Source organism: Falco cherrug, chromosome 15 (assembly GCF_023634085.1).
Source record: "Falco cherrug isolate bFalChe1 chromosome 15, bFalChe1.pri, whole genome shotgun sequence".
Classification (NCBI taxonomy): Eukaryota; Metazoa; Chordata; class Aves; order Falconiformes; family Falconidae; genus Falco; species Falco cherrug.
In genome coordinates, this window is record NC_073711.1 from 21,227,469 (window position 1) to 21,245,638 (window position 18,170).

General features: G+C 38.8%; 1 protein-coding gene across 7 annotated transcripts in view; it reads right to left on the minus strand.

Moving 5' to 3' along the window:
• ZNF711 (zinc finger protein 711) overlaps positions 1-18,170 on the minus strand; it is a 61,661-nt gene that overhangs the window by 13,687 nt on the left and 29,804 nt on the right. For 5 of the 7 annotated variants that reach the window (XM_055727182.1, XM_027800530.2, XM_055727180.1 and 2 more), the window contains 6 exons: positions 10,982-11,140; positions 8,385-8,531; positions 7,642-7,779; positions 6,194-6,241; positions 5,469-5,612; positions 181-5,000 (listed from right to left, as the gene is read on the minus strand). In XM_055727182.1, the coding sequence (XP_055583157.1) occupies positions 3,823-5,000; positions 5,469-5,612; positions 6,194-6,241; positions 7,642-7,779; positions 8,385-8,531; positions 10,982-11,140 (1,814 nt within the window). In that variant the 3' untranslated portion in view covers positions 181-3,822. The remainder of the gene's footprint in view (positions 1-180; positions 5,001-5,468; positions 5,613-6,193; positions 6,242-7,641; positions 7,780-8,384; positions 8,532-10,981; positions 11,141-18,170) is intronic. The other 2 variants (XM_055727184.1, XM_055727185.1) reach the window with 2 other exon arrangements.

Sequence of the window (18,170 nt, forward strand, 5' to 3'; positions counted from 1 at the left end):
CAAGGCATCAGTACCTAAGCAGCACTGGCCAGAAGCAGCAAAGGGCTGAGCAGAAGCACGCACTCTTGCAGTGCTGTCACAAGCTACTGAATTCTAAAACCACCGCTCAAGCAAAAAGTCCGACAAACTTATTTTTTCAAACTGTTGGAAAATTCAACAGCACGGGTAGTACTGCATTACCCTTAACACTGTGCGGGTTCAGTCCCAAGGCTCTTCCTCTCTTAGCCAGACCTTGTTTCCACAGTTTTTCTTCTCAGCTAGGTTTCATTGTCCATTGCTGCCGAGAGAGGAAGAGACAATTAATATCAAGAAAGAGACGTTCAAAATGCTAATGCAATTAGCCAGCCACAGAAAGCCGGTCACTCCAGACTTCACATTGGGCAGGGCTGGCTGTGACCACACGCTTCTGCAGCCACCGCCGAGAGCAGGGCTCACACACAGCATCGCACCGGGCTGCGCCGCTCCACGTCCTACACGCCTTCCCGTATCTGTACCTTAGTGGGTAACAACCTACCACAGACATGGGCTTCCAACCACTGTCCCCTCCCTTACACCTTTACAATCTGTGAGGAACGTTTTTCATGTTCCAACAGGTATGGTATTTTTTTCCTTAATTAAAAAGAAAAGAGCATGAGGTGGACTTACAGACTGTTAAAACCTCAATCCCAATTTCAATTTCTGTAATACAAAGTTGCAGAAGTTAATCATTCTACAATGTAACGATGAAACCGTAAATTAATTAAACTTTTATCCAGCATTCACTACATACTATCATTGAATAAGTTAAAATTTTTTTTGCACCCTTTACCGTATGTAGCTTTAGGACAATAAAAAACCAGACGCAGCAGAAACCCCAGGTGCCAAACCCTGCCGCCCCACGCTCCGAAGAGCAGCAGATACCGCTCACCGACGCCGAACAAAACACCATCTTACACTGAACTGCCCGCCACAACCAAATAACCCACATCGCTCATTTTAAACTATCGGACGTGTAAAGCTCAAAGGCTTTCACTGCACTCCTTGGAAGAAACACCACTGTTTTCCTCAAACATACACTGTGAAGTGTAAACATTAATACAGGCCACCAGTGAATACCGAGTATGAACACTAACAGATACCAAACACGACCCAAATGCCATGGCCAACGCACTGTGGCGGGGTTTCACACAGCTGACCGCAACGCTGCTCTTCACAAGTGTCATTCCTGTCATTTCCAGCCCCCGCGTGCTGTTCTGTCCCATGAACTGTGACGGACCCTTAGGCAACGTGGGACTAAGTCCTTCTACAAAGTTGGCTACAGCAAATGATTAAAATACTCAAGTACCTGATTATTCCATCCATCCATAAGGTGGAAAAATGAGCCAGCATGGACATGTGCTTTGTCACAGAGTCAGAATCATCATCTCCAGTCTGCTATGAAGAAACTCCTTCAGTCTATGTATTCAACATAACGTCCAGGAATAAAGCATTAAAATTGTCAAAAAGCCACAACTTTGATCTCAAGATTTTCTTGGAATCCTACGGCCTCCTCCTTTGATTGCTGGACATACAAAAAGAAGTAGCGTAAACAAAAACCAGATGAATACATTCACGTCTGCATCATTTCTGGGGTTTAATACACCACCGATGAGTTCACTGGCTAAATAAAAGCCCGTGGAAATCCTCGATGGAAGAGTTCATTTAGTATCACACTCTCTTCTTAAAAGTTCTTAATCTATTACTGTTGTCATAATTCAAGTATTCTAAAAAGAAAGGGAAATTAAAGACAGCAGTATTTTTAGCATTTCATTTTGCAAGCTGCTCTTATTACACAGATAGAAAGACAAAACCTACCTGGCTTTTCCCAAAATATGTGAGAAGTTTTATGCTCTACCTTTACTTAAGGGAAAGAATTTCAAAGGAATGTCAGTGTCACATTTGGTAACTGTTTCAGAAACAAGCACAAATCCATTACCTGTAACTTTAAAGGGTTAGTCAAGTAAAACAGCAGTACCTTCCCCTCAGTAGTCTGATAAACATACCTCAGGTAACCTGCTTACTGGAAGTGTTACTACACATTAATTACTGAATAACATAATTAAAAATACCAGGCAAATTTACACAGAATGAGACATTCCTAAACACCATAAATGAAAAGCAAACTCCAAAAAAATTGGAGTGCAAGAGATGCGTTTTATTGTATGCCCGTTACGATGAGTAACACATTTAGAAATAATAATCCCACATAACAGTGACAATCTTATTTTACAGCGTGTACATCATTTTTTACAGCCACATAAAACACGTATTTTTCTAAGAGATTTCCCAAATTTAACTTTCTGAAGTTTAGAAATATAAAAAAAATTTATTCTCAAGGAACTGATTCTCATCTGGTGCAAAAACAAAATATGAACATTATCTGAAACACAAAGCCACAATATAGCATGAAGTTACAATTTCTCATGTGAACAGCTGTGTGCAAACATGAAGCAACTAAAAAAGTAAAAAATACACATTATATGCATAACATTTATGAACAGGTTTTTCATTAAATAGCCCTAGACCAGCTTGTTATATTAAGCGCCATTTGATTTGCAGCATGCTAACACAAAGCATTGTTTAAAGGGATGCATATTTTAAATGTATACACTGTAAACTGAAGATCCACCTCCAAACTCTAGTGGCAGCGTATTTTTCTGGTTAAATACTGCATATATACTTTCTTACAGATTGAAAATGCATGTTTATAGTATCGTATAGAATTTTTTTAAAGAATTGATTAAAAGGTGCAATTTTATGTCTATATTGAAAATTTCATATTAGCAGGTAGGACAGTAACAGTCACACCTGTTAAGAACACTGCCCTAAAGAACTTCTAAGTACTTTGAAATTTAATTAAAAAACCCTACATTTTCAACTTTAATTTTTTAGAGAAGACTTTAAAGTAGCGAGAAAAAAAATCAAGTGTTGAGTCACAACACTATGAGCTGCATCCATTTCATCCTTAAAAAAAAGTCAAATTCAAAGTTAATTTTGTTATATGTGCCATACTGAACAACATTCAACTGCAGTTTCAGATAAAAAAGGGAAATTATATACATACACATCTTTAACCCTAGCACCAGAACACCACCTTTGAGACCATAACATAATGCTGTATTTTAAACATCATTTCCTGCAATAAAATAGGTTAGCAGCTTTGAAAACCATTAAAGAAAATTGCTTGTTGGACCTAAACTAATAAAGGAAACGAGAAAGTTCCCCAATGAAATGTTTAAAAAGGAAATAAAATAAAATAAAATAAAATCCCCCCCTCCCCCAATTTGACCAGTTCTGGAATTTAATTTCTAGGCACGATTTTAAAATGTTATGATCAAGTGACTGACTAATACTCTCCTTTAAAAACTGCACAAGAAGTTAAGACTCGGTTGCCTTTGCAAACAATTTGTAAATAACCCCACCATGTATCGGAACTGTTTTCATATTGGAGACAAATGCTGTTACTGACAAAATGGGTAACACAGTCATCTTCGTTTTGTCTTCTATCACTTAACAATATGTAATACTACTAATTTGAAGACATTCATCCATCTTTCTGCAAATTTAAGACATTCATCCATCCTTCTGCATTCTGTAGTGCTCTTTAGGTTCTGATAAGCAACAATCATAGGGCTATGAGATCCCCTGTCAACCCTAATACTTTTAAGACTTTTAATACAAAGAATGTAAAGTTATGATTTAATATCAAGCTTTGAAACCAGGAGAAACAGTTCATGAGATATTTTTTTTTTCCCCAATTAGCGTATCACAGTTTCTAAATTGCTTCCTTCTTGAGATCATATATTACATTATGGCCTCTTTGTGGTGCCTCATTATATGCTGATTTTTTTCAGATGGTCTACGGAATCCCTTTTTGCAATACTCACACCTATGGGGATAGTCTTTTGTGTGTATTGATATTACATGTCGTTTAAAGCCTGACGCATCCGTAGTGCTATATTCGCAATACTGGCATTGATAAACTTTTCTTCCACTGTGGGTCTTCATGTGCTTCTTAAGTTCATTTTGCTGCCTAAATCCTCTTTTACATCTTTTGCATTTAAAAGGCAGGTCCTTGGTGTGAACTGAGAGGATATGCCCACTAAGTACAAAAGGATCTGATGTTTTAAAGTCACAGTGTCTACACTGATGTATCTTTTTACCTTTATGGGTTTCACTATGCTTTTTGAGCTCGGATGGACGATGGAAGCCTTTTTCACATACCTCGCATTTGTGGGGAAAATCCTTTGTGTGCACTGAAATAATGTGTCGCTTCAGGTCACTTGAATTGGTGCTCTTATGGTCACAATGTGGACACTGATGAGTCTTATGCCCTTGAAACAATTCTGTGTGCTGCTGCAGTTCCTTCTCATCTGTAAACGCCTGGGGACAGTGCTCACATTTAAAGGGCAGATCAGTCCCGTGTTTGGTTTTGATGTGAGTTTTCAGATTGGACTGATCAGCACACCTGAAGACACAGTGCTGACACTGGTATGGCTTTTCCCCAGTGTGGGTCCTCATATGCTTTTTCAGCTCTGATGGGTGACGGAATCCTTTCCCACACTCCACACACACATGAGGGAAGTTCTTACTATGAACTGCAAGCAGATGTCTATTGAGTAGTCCCTGCTCTGCAGTTTCATAGTCACAGTATTTGCACTTGTGTAGCTTAGGCTCCTTGTCCCTCAGTATTAGTTTATTAGAACTCAACGGGCTTGCTTCTCTGTATCTTCTCGTATATTCTGTAAACTCATGGGTTTTATCAACTTTATTTATAAGTTTATGGCTTTCCAGATGATTGTGGAAACTTACTTTTTTGTTAGTTGTAAAGTCACAGTCTGTACACTGGTATTTCTTCTTAATCATATGATCTGGATGATTCTTCATATGCCTTTTCAAGAATCCTCTGGATTTAAATTTTTTCCCACAAATATGACAAGGGTAAACTGTTAAGGGCTGTCCATCAGGACCTATTATAACAGCTGTTTTTAAACAAACAAAAACAAGTTATGAAGGAAACAAATTTACTGATTAAGAAGCTTTAAATCAGCCAACTGCTGTTCAGATTCATGCACTTACACTTGCAGCAGACAAGAGAATGGTTCAGTAGTTTAAAAACAAGCAATCCACAGCACCTATCGTTTATATAGTTTTGTTTTAGAAACTGCTCAAACAGACCAGTAATACCGTATGTGCAGCAAGTATCTCCATGATTACTTTTTAATAGCTTGCAAAATTCTAACGAATTGCATCAGTCCTAAGTGTATTGACTCCGAATAGCAAAAAATATTAATCTTCTACACACAGAATTGGAGGGGGGAAGGACACAGGAAATACGCAAAACATCATTTATATTTTTTAATTCTGCTCCGTTTTAAAAAAAAAAAAGAAGGAATAGTACAGGAGTAAGTGCCACTCCATGACAATATGCATAGCCATACAGTGTTTACCTGTTTGCCATTGCCTGGCCTCTCCTCTCCTCCTTTTCTTGGTTTTTTGTTTTAGCACTCTATTAGTGCTAATGCTATCACAAATCTGCAGGTACTGTGTTGCATTACCGTTTTTGTTTTCTAATCGTGTATCCAAGTTATTTCCTAGAAACAAAAATTAGACACCATAAAAAACCTTAAACAACGTTTTTCTTTGGGACTGATGACTGGAATTGCACAGCAGCATATCTACTTTTTTTAAAAAAAATACTGCCCATTCCTCTACAATGAACATATATATTAAAAAAAAAGAAAAGAGCACCACTATAAAGCACTATCTATGTTTGCTGGCAGAAGCCAATAATATTTTTTAACCACTGATTAACTTTCAAATGTATTCCTTGATTTCTCATACTTTCAAGACCTTAATTTCTTCTGAGTTATGCTGGTTGTTTCCTTTTGTTTAACTTGGGTTAATCTCTTAACAACTGCATTATCTCTTTTCTGACTACAGAACTGTATTAAAAACCTGGCAGATCCTCCCAACTTCCCCACCCACTCTGAAGTCCTACAACACACCTAGAATTGTTTTCATTTCAAAATAGTAGAGAAAGACTGTAGAGTCCTTCAGCCTATACTTTATGGGTAATTTTCTGCATTGCCTGATCAGGAGAATTGACATGTTTCTATTTTCCAAGCCAGCAAGTTAGTTTAACGTGGTACCAAGGACTGTTACATGTTCTTACCTGCCGCTTGACCATCTTCGTATCTTCTGGGTAGCCTTCTTTCGTCTCCTGCAGAAAATGGTATTTTAGTCGTTATAAATTAATTTTTTTTTAAAGACGATGCCTTTGCAAGTCTGATAATGAAAGAAAACTAACTTTAAGGCTTAACTCTATCCAAACTGAGACGTGCGGTTCAGAATCAGTTCAGTGTTTTGTAATTATGAGCCCCAGGAAATAAAATCACATCTCTGTAAACAGTTAACATCCACTAAAGCTGTCTTTGCGTGCTTACCATGCTGACTGTCTTTCCTGCTTTTCATAATTACTATGCTTGTTTCTGCACACTTTTAACCTCATACATAACCTCCACAGAAACAAGGTTATCTGAAATGTACCATTTGTTCTTGAGATCAAAGTACTTTATCTCTCTGGAGTAGAACTAGGCTGATTAAGACGACTTTATCAGCTGCTCAGCACTCATCTGTATGAGGCACTACAAAGTTCTGGGAGATGCAGAAGGAACACCTTAAAAGTGTATTCCTCATTTTGGATTAAAGCGTTTACTGCTACGTACCAAGTCTCTGTGGTTCTAAACCACTTTATCAGCCCAACTACTGAGCTCACAAGTACCACACCAACGGATTTTAACTGACTACCTTGGTCACTTAATTATAACATGAACCATGGATGACCTGATACTCTCCTAACAAACATTTAGTATGCCAAAATCCAAGAAAAGAATACAAAGTAAAAGAACATTCAGAATTTGCAGTATGTCCTGATAAGACACTTCTGCTATTTGAAGCATGGCTGCAGAGAACAAATTACCTTTTTTCTTTTTGTTTCTAACCTGAAGGACTAACAGGCTTAGAACAGGTATATAAACTGAAATTACAAGGAATATGTTTACCCATTTATTCCTACTTTTTAAAAGTTTTTTCCCCTTCCTCCTAGCTGATGTAAAATACTTAAGGTTGTTCTTCTTTTTATAAGCTCTTCCAAGAGCCAGATTAACCAATCACTGAAACCCACACATTCGGTGCATCTGAGTTAGGATCAGGAACAGTATAAATATTCTCCTAACAGCTTTCCTTTCTATTTCATAAACTCAACATACAGCAATCCATTCATTATATGCAAGACAATCAACTACTAAAGTTATCCATAACATGTTCGACAGGCTACCACTGGAAAAAAAAAAAATCAATGTAAAAATGGAACTGTTTTTCATACTTAACTGCAAAAAACCTAAGGACCTTATGTGTAAAAACGTCATGAATGACGTCAAAACATTTTTTCACATCACTTCATCAACTCCACTAACTGACACTGCTAAGAGATCAGAAGATCTGTTTCCAAACCCTTAGAACAAGGCGAGAGATTATCACATTTGCACGGAGATTCTGAAAGGTAGATTAGGGAGAAAATAACGGAAAGGATTTTTAGAAAATAAGCATACAGCTTCCTACCGTAAGCAGCAGCCCAAGCAACAGGGACAAAAGTTTTATTCACGCCAGAGTCTTCAAGCTGTGTGTCTGGTAGTGATGTAGCTTCTTCTTCACCTACAATAACTTCCATATAAACTTCATCTGCTATTTCAGCACAGCCTGGATTAAAGGAGAAAAACACATTTTTAATTTTATTCTGCTCATCCTAAATTTTCCTTCATTTAATTTGCTCCCACTCTGATTGATACCCGTTACAAATTACTTTTCTTCCTTTGGCATTTAGAGTCACCCATTCCCTTACGGGATCATTGTTTATTCAGACATTCCTTAAAGAGAGAAAACACGTATCAATAAATATAAATCCAAGACATATATCAACATAAATTCAAATATACAAACTTATAAACTTGTAACTGATGACATTTATTTGCCACTTTGCCAGAAAGCTGATTAAACAAGGCAATTCACAGCAGGAAAACAGAAAAATGAGAAATTTGACTAACCTCATTAACTTCATCCATGGACATGTTAAATTTAATATAAATAATGAAATGATTGCATACAGTATGCACAAAGTGCATTTATCCACATCAATTAAAAAAATAATTATAGCCTGCTTTTTATTTTTAGTGAAGATGAGCTTAGTTTTCTACTACTTCAGGCTGAAGAATCCTTCAGAAAAATTAAAAAAGTCCTTGAGAATGATGTTTTATATTGTTGTATAAAACAGCATGAGAAACAAAAACGTTTCTTATTATGCTTACTAATATCTTCATCTTCCTGAGAAGAGTCCTTAACAGCCATGTAAACCATTTTTTCTCGCTGCATTCTACCAACACCTCCTTGATCAATTACTCCAGCTACAGAATGTCCGTTGTGAAAGTCACTCTCTGTGACAATTTCTGTCCCACCTTTAACAAAAAGAAGTTACACACATTAAATAAATAAGAAAGCCACTGTCAAGATTAATTTCAGTATTTTTCCCTTGTTTACAGCAAAGCTATTTCATAAAATTCCAATTAAATGTTTTTACATCCATGTCTGTCATAAGATCATGCAAATTTGATACTCTGCAGCAGGTAAAGACAAAGTCTCTCAGCGTGTCCTGATAAATTCAAGACTGAACAACCACTACCCAGGAAGGATCACGAGCCTTTTATGCACGCTAGCAGTGACCTCAGGTGTGAGTGGTGACATGCCCATGCCCACCAAAACAGTGACTGTAATTCTCACCTTGTAATTTTCACACACAGCCTTTACATTCTCCCTTGACATGTGAACAGCTTATTCTTACCCCTCTTCCCTTTCCAAAACACTATTTCGTCACCTTGCAAAAAATGGTTTTTAGGTAATTCTCCCCACAAAGATTCTAACGTGTATGTCCCAGGCTCGTGACACGGGATTAAGTAGTAACTTACACTGGCATCATACTTCTCAAACCGTGACGGTGCTAATGCTACTGCCAATTACTTCAACAAGAACAATCTTGTCTCGAAAGACAGACTAGCAGGGATGTAAGGTGCTGCACCAAATCCCCGGATACAACGCAATCTGAAGAGTAAGAGGCAGAAGGAAGGAAACAAGACCTGCCCACACGGTCCTGCTCGGGGTGACTGACAAGCTTTGGCCCCCTGACTGCTTGAACAACCGTCAGGGGGCCAAAGAGCAAGTTCCAACCTGGAACTTGATATTGATGCTTGAGTCTGAGAGAGGCGGCAGATAAATATTGATGTGCATAGTCTTCCACATATCTCGGGGACTGAACGGGGAGTAGAGAAGCTGCAGGTAATGGCAGAGCAAGCCAACACCTGGTACACCTTATTTACTACTTATTTAGTAGTTCTGTAATAAATAGTCCTTATTTACTACTACAAATGGTCCCAATGAAAGATACTCAGCTAAGTGGTTGAGTCCAAATTAATTCTTCCTGCTGCTGCATTAGCAGTCTGTCCCTTGAGACTCACAAGCCATCCCCAAGCAAGAAACTGGGCCTGGTGATTCAGGTAGGCACTTGCAGATGACAGGAATGCTGCAACAGATAAGGAATGACAAGATGCTGCTTCTCTAGATCCTTTGCCCATGGTCTTGGGTATTCATGCTAAATGCACATGGTCTTCATAACCTTCTTCTCACACTTGAAAGGAATTAAGGATCAAATACTGGAAATACCTGGGCCTTACAGAAATACTCACTAACCTTTAGCCAAATCAGACACTGTCTATTCCAAACAGGATAGCAACACGTGTAAAGTTACTTTGGCGACCTTGTGACGGACTTTACGAACAGGCTTCCAAATCTACACTGCATCATCTTGCAGAAGATACCAAGCAACTCGTAAGACAGTTTTAACTAATCCTGAACCTACCCTGGCAGTGCAAACCGAAGACAACGGCCCTATTAGCTAGCAGTCTGGTCATTCCTGGAACAATCCTCTTCTGCCATTAACCTGAGCTGAAAAGATGACTTGTGTCTCAAGAGCAGAAAAATAAAGGTATCATACAGCCAGAAATTTCATGAAGTAGCAGTTCAAGCTACTTGAAAAAAGGCATCAGGACTGTTACTAATTGGAGGACTTTGCTGATCTAATCCATAGCTCTATTTAAAGTTGAGACTTTCACAGCATAGCCAGGCCAACGCTACCGGTCCGTGGGAGGTGAATTCCCCTCTCAACTCCAGGAAGAACAGAATCAGGCTGGTTTGCGCTGCGAATGGGGCATGCCCTGTGAATGGTGCTGGGGCTCCAAGCCAGCTATGCTCCAGTGAGGCAGTTTCAGTACCTAAATGCAAAGGGTAACATGGAACGAGCCAAAGGTTTCAGCTCAGAGGACAAATGGCAGGGGAACGCTGCTTTTACAAGTCACGAACAACAGAACATGGGCTACCTGCACATCTGCATGCAAAGCACCTGGAAGTGCTGGGTCTATCCCTTGTGAAAGAGAACTGCAGAGCAGTTCTGAGTTTCCTAGTTAGGTTTGGACATGACTGTATGCCTAAAGCCCCAGCAGTCTTCCCCTCCCTGTATCAAGGCCAAAAACCGTCCAATGAAAGGAATCTACTCTAGAGGGTTTTCTGTGCTAACACACAGTCTTACAAGCATCAGAGAAAAGCAGCAGCTGAAAAACAGTGGCAGACACCCGACGACTTCTACATTTGGGCTTTGGCTGCCTGAAAATAAATCCTGCTAATCAAGAGAACTTGAGACCAATACACACCCAGTATTTAGTGCATACAGGCAGCCTCCACAAAACTCACAGTCTACGGAACATTCCAGTCAGTAGATTATATGAAATTAAGAACAAATAACAAGATGGCACTGAAATACTTCATACTACTGGAAGAATACATAAAATTTAAAAGGTACCTATTTCAACATCATCTTCAGCTTCAGCTTTAAATATGTACACTTTGATAACTTCTGAACCAAAACCATCATCTTTAGCAACATCATCATTTGTCACCTCGGTACTGATTTTCAAGGGAGTGCTTCCTATATGGTCCAATTTTTCTCCAACATCATCCACTGTAAAGAGAAGAGAACAATAATGAGGTTCAAACACATTTTTAAAAAGTCAAATTAATCAGTAGTATGATTTTCTCCAGTATTACCCCCATGCATAATAAAGGTTTGTATTCATAAATGACTTTTACAAAACAGTTAATCTCAAGATACTTAGAAGAGATTCCGGAAGTTCAGTACTCATTGTACTGCAACTCAGGACACAGCAACAGTTACAGAATGAACAACACAAGAGGGAGCTTGTCATCAAAGAGAATGTGGTAATTGGTTGTGTCTGAAACTACTACACTTAGAAAGCAAAAATGTATCAAAATCAAGTAAAATTAAACACCTGTCAAAAATGTTTAAAATTAACCCAGAATTGCCTGTTACAGTCTAAGAGTTCCCAAAAGTTTCACTACTCTTAAGATACTGGTGACTAAAAATTAGTAGCTGTGTGAAGAGGGATGACTCAAGAGTATATTCCCAGTAAAAAAGGTGCACATCAGAAATTTGACTACACTTTCACTGTAAAAGGAACTGTGATTTTATCTACTTTATCACTTGAAAACATATACATTAACGAAAACTACTGTATAATATACAGCTGATTAAAAGATGCAGTGACAATAAATCCAAATACTACTATGTGAAACTGACTTCTCATCCTTTATGTATCCATCTTAGTCACTCTGATTATTTGGTCCATATATTCAAAATGCTCATTTTACTTATACAACAAAAAGTACATTCGAACTATGAAAAATGCAGAATTAACACTATTTTGGTAAAAAGGGTATTCACATAGAAATCCATATATATATATATATATATATATATATACACACACACCCCCCAAATTGCCAATACGGAGGCCACTGAACTAGGCTTCTTTCTGGCATACATACTGCCAACACACTTCTCTTGGTGGATAAAATTAGCTCCTGCGCAGATGGCCAACACAAACCTGTGCAATGCTTAACACCCACAGAAGTCCTCTAAATAAAGAGGAATTCCACAAAATGTAAACAAAATCTGAATTAAATACATTCCAGGGAAACAGCAATTTAATGCATACATAACATTAAAATAGGTGCATACTAGGTAAAAAAAAATAATAATCGTATTGAAATGACAGTAGCTTTTCATGACTAAGACCAGAGTCCACCCCACGCAGCCCCCGAGGGCTCTGACGACTGGGGAAAGCCTGGCTTACTTTGGGATGGCTGCAGTGGTTCCCAGTCCCGCTCTAAGCCCCCTGCCCTCAGTGCAGCCATGGCTGCTCTTGAAGAGCTGCTTTTAACTGCCCCAGGCTACAGCCTGGTCTACGCAGCTACACTGGAGTTAGTTTAAGCTTTTCTGAACACTCTAGGCAGTTGTGTGAGGTGGTTCAGAACCTGCTAGAACAGGAGCAGATGCCTTCCCTGCAGCAGGGCAGGAATCCACCACAGCAATCCCAAACTAAGCCCTTCCCACTCACGGACAGGACTCCCCAGAAACACCTCTCTAACACGTAGCGGGTGTCACCCCCGCACTGAGGAACCTTATTCCCATTTCACAAATCCTGGACTGCACCAGAAGAGTATAGAAGTTATTGAGGACAGAACTAGACATAATGCAGGTAAGTACAAATAACTCTTTGATTTCATTTTGGAACCTCTGAAATGCATATATTTTGATGAAAATTAAACTGAAAATATTAAAAATGCTGTTTTAGCTGTTTCTTTTTGTAAATAAGAGATTAATTGCATTGCCCGAAGAATCCCAAACTTGGATCAGCAGAAAAAACCAATTTTCTCAGGAAAAGTTTGGTTGGTTTTTTTTTAATTAAAAACATTCTAAATCTCTATTAAAATCGATGTCAGCAACATCAACACCTCAGTCTGTTAGTATCTGACATGTACTGCCTGGCACTCCCGTTAACTTGCAGCACAACAGGAACAGTCCGAGTATGAATAGCACAGATGAGAACGCCACAACAGAGAACCTGGCACATTCCTTCGACAAACTTAAAGCTTACCAGCGTTAGATTGTTAGTGTATCTTTATATCCAGTATGGGAGTGTTACTGCATCTGCTAATTGGTATTTTTTATGCTGACAGAATGGATTTAGAAGAGAGAATTATGCAACCTTTACCAACAGGAGAAGGGAAGATGCTAAAAGATACTTATCTCGGAAAAAGTACTTCCATACATTTACTGTGTTTGAATTTATTAAAGACCATTTTCTTTTCTGCATGGCTTTTAACGTTTATAGAAGTTTCTTATTCATATTCTTCAAAAGGATACACATATGTTTAATTTTACTACAATGAACATTTCCACTGTATCTGTAAGTCTCTCTGAAGGACAGAAAGTAACTAATAGTACATGGCAGGAGTCATTTTATATATATAGCTGTATGACTAGACATGCTACCAAAATGCAGAAAAAAAGAGTATTTAAAGACCAGGTGGAAGAATACACTTAATTATAAGCTGTTACTATAATTTCAGAATTGGTAGGTGGTAGTAAAGTTATTTTCAAAACTGCAACTCAAGCAACACCAACTTTTTCTGAACTCAGAAATTTTATAAACATAATGCATTATCAGTCTAACAAAGGAAATATTTCTGTATCGCAAGGTTCTTTAACAGCAGCAATATCCTATGAACAGTGGCATTATCACACATGTATGGTAACAAGCTTTCTTTACGGCAAAAATTCCCAAATAATATTGGGTGACCATGACTGCACACCACTATGTATCCGGTGAAATAACATAAGAAAAAAACCTCACAATTTTAGATAGCTGCCTTACTGGGACATCAGTTGCAATACAACAAAGATTACATAAAGTGACCAATTTTTTTCAATTTTCTAAGTATTTTTACCCCAAAATATGAAGTAAAATACATTAATATAGCATGTACACTCACGTGCTGCATTTTACCACTTCAAGTAAAGCCCCCAGATCTTCAGCATGCTTTAAAAAACAGGGAGCCCTGTCTTAGAGGGGTCTTACAACATGATTTCTAAAATTAGTGGTTATTTGCACAGCATCAACCAACCTGTGTATTTTCAAAGATGTTCACTCTCTACAATTTAAGCTAAGGTAATATCAGGAAGTCTGCGTATCCAGGGCCTCTGGAATCACTTTTTTAAAAAACACCAAACTGTAATATAACAAATTCTGAAAAATATAAACTGGACTGAGAAAATAATACTGATATAGACTGTCATTTTTAAGATCTTGCCTTGTGTTTCAAATACCGCAATAACAAACCACACTAAATTGGCAACTGCTATTGCTTAAATTGCTGTCTTATATGAAGTAAATTTCATGGTTTCAATCTATTTTTTAAACATTTAGATAAGGGGGAAATAATCAACACAGCAGGGCATTGTAATCTCTGTCAAGTTCCAAAATATTAAGAATTCCTTAAAAAACAGATCATGAAAGTATTCTATTGTCTAAGTAATATGGCTTCAATAACAGACTGCTAACCCTTCAGTGCTAAATTATCTGGTGACTTTTCCCAGTGATAGCTCTCAGGAACAAGAATGCTTACTTTATGTCAACGGCCTATGAAAGTGTCTTTCAGATCTGACTCATCCACCAGAAACACTACATATTATTATCCCATCACTTAAAATTAACTGAAAAAACACAACAGAGAACCTTTATAAATATATGCTGAATCCTCCTGCATAAACAAGGTTTAAAGGAAAACTCAGCACACTTCCGATTTTAAACTTACCTTACTTTGCTGTTTTCAGGTGTGTGATGTCCAGATTCACCGTGGATTGCCAGCTCCCAATTCATATGATGCCTCAGCATGCACTAACGCTGGTGATATCACACCCACCATAGGAGCCCATAGGGATAACATGAGGGCAAGATAAGTCCTGTGGTTTTACAATTTTTCATATTTTTTAATGTCTGATATACTTATTTTATATCCCATAGGTTACAATATAGGAGTATTAATACTAAAATGTTTAGCAGATTATGTAACACTGTACTGTAATACACTAAAAAGGAGGTGGTGGTGGAACAGTACCTTACCCCTAAAGGCCAGCTCCAGTGTTGCTCTTTGGTGGGTATGAGGTCACCAGCATAGTGCATGCAGGGCCAACACACGGATCGGGAGCTGGCAATCCGCTGTGGGTCTGAATATCGCAAACCTGAAAAACAAAAAAGGGTATGCTTTAAGCTACACATGTGCTAACTCCTCCCTGGCAAAGTGGGATGTACTGTTCTTAATCTTCCCATCTCAGTACGAGACGGACTGGGTTCATGCTCACACCATATGCATTCATTTGCTATTAAATTTCCTCTTTAACCAGTCCCTTTTAAACAGGTATTCTGGAGATTCAGCACAAGGATCATGCATATCCCGTGGCATACATTGTGAACGTATAAAAAAAAGCTTTACGGTTGTAAGGCTGATTTTAAAAAGCTGAAATCAGCTCCACTGAGAGAGCAGACTGGTGATGATGTTCCAGTGAAAATTTCTAATCACAAAATCACACACAGCTAGTTTCCAGAACTATCAAAGACAAACCGATTATTTTCCAAATAGTATGTACGCAAAAATATAATTACAAATAGAATATAAAGTATCTACATGGGAATGTCACCTTAAAATGGTGAAAAATCACCTTTCAGTATATTTCAAGTGTTAATTTTCAACAAGAGTAAGGTAAGTTAAAATTCCACACAGCTCAGCTTCACACCCTAAAATGTAGTATTTTACAAGTTCCCCAAACGTGTTCCACAGAACAGCTGGTGGTATTCCCTAAGGGCGTTATCTGGCATTTAATGCAAAGTCCCTCCTTTTTAGATGTTAAATTTCAGTAAAAGACAGCTAAGTGTTTTGAGATTCTTTACAACTATCATTTTGATGTGGTTTATGTTATAAAAAAAGTTCAAGTCATGTATATACACCCTGAAAGAAATGTCATAAAATCAACTTTCTACAATATTTTCTGAACATTTGACAATATAAAAATATAGGTAAATAAAGAGGGGGTTAAACAGTTATCTATTCTACACAAAAGATTAATAAATGTAACAAATTCAAGGCTAATTTAAAAAGTTTAAAAAAAACTACCAAAAAATGAACAACTGTGTAAGACTGATTCATTTTTGCAGAGAAAAAAAATTATTAAGATACTTCATTGGGTCAGGCTGGTGTACCCAGCACAATCCAGCCTTGAAACAGCAGAGGCAAGGGATCTCATCCCTATCGACAGTCTGGACATGGGGATCGAGTGTCCCCTCAGTCTGCAGATGACACCGAGCTGGGGGGGTGGGGGGCTGGGGCTGACCTGCAGGGGCCGGCAGCTACACCCGTCCCCTGCGCCCGGCACTGGGGGGGCCCCGCGAACTCGGGGTTCAGGGCTGGGCCCCCGCTACAGGACAGACCCCGAGGGGCTGCAGCGTGTCCAGGGACGGGCACGGAGCTGGGGAAGGGGCTGCGGCACCGGCTGGGGGGGCTGGGGGGGCTCAGCCTGGAGAAACGGGGCTCGGGGGGGCCCCATCGCTCTGCGGCTGCCTGAGGGGGCTGGAGCCGGGGGGTCGGTCTCTTCCCCCAGGGAACCAGCGACAGGACAAGAGGGAACGGCCCCAGGCTGTGCCAGGGGAGGGTCAGGGGGGATCTCAGGAGAAATTCCTTCGCGGAAAGGGTGGCCGGGCAGGGGGACAGGCTGCCCAGGGACCCGGTGCTGGCACCGTCCCCGGGGGGGCTCAAAACCCCCGCAGGCGCGGTGCTTGGGGACACGGTTCAGCGGTGGGCTTGGCAGCGCTGGGTTAGGGGCTGGGCTGGGTGGCCTTAAAGGTCTTTTCCAACCTGAACGAGTCTATAATTTTATGACTGCCTTAATTTATCTAAAACAGTAACTTAAAATAAAATTATAATTAATAATGTAGCTTCCAGCTGTGAATATTCAGACGTATCATGATTATACATATATAGAAATCTAACTGCTGAAAATTAGGTTTCACACTGGCTTCGAAACATTGCAAAAAGCCATTAGTAGGCTTGAGAACACCTGACAAAAATATAAATGTATCAGACACAGTCGAGGTCATCAGGGAACTGTTACTTAAAAGTTTAAGATTCTCTGGTCTAAGTGCAGTGGTCATCATTATCAATCACACTTAGCTTAGAAGGAATTCCAAATTCCAAACGTGACTTTACTTACAATAAAAAGGTGCAGCTGGAAATACTGCAGTTACAGAATACAACTCACCATAAGTACTCTATCAGAAAGGAGGAATTTTTTCAGTGAAACAACTGACTGTAAAAATGGTGTTCCTTCATTTGCAAACACACGGGATTTTTTCTGTTATAGGTCTAATTTGCTTTCAGATTGAGGGTTTTTTTTATTCTTTTGCCAAAAAAACCTTTTTGACTTCCACTGCTGACATATGGCATTAGTCATGATAGAATGATAAAAAAACCCGTTGCTGTCCATCCTATACTGAACAAAAAATAAATAACAAAAAAAAATATTTTGCATAAGGGACATAAATACTACAAAATATGAAATCATTATGATCACTAATCAGTCATGTCCTCTGTCTTGACATTTTTAATACAGGCAGCTTGCTGTGAACAGACTGACACTTCTGACACACTTGGCACTGCCATTTTTTTTTAGCATATTGTTTCTGACTAAATAAAATCTGGTTTGACCTACTCACATTTCAGTAACTAATTTGGAGAAGTCAAAACTTTAAAATGAACTATCATACATTTTACCAACTTTGTGTAACAATAAAAACTCTTTATCTTGAGCGTAACTGAACCACTGAAGAAACAGAATACACCTTAGGTCCTTCCAGCAGCTCTCACTCCGCAAGCAGCGTAGGGCCAGTCTCCTCAGAGTTGAATGTGGTGCGAGAACTGCAATGGGCAGCCGCCCAGTGTCAGAGCCCATCAGTTAATGCACACAACCCCTTAAGGTCAAGTTCAGCCCAGAACAGCGCAACATACAATAAAATGCCTACTGTAATTTTTAATACAACTAAACAAACAGTATTTTGTGGAAACTTAAGAGAAAACTT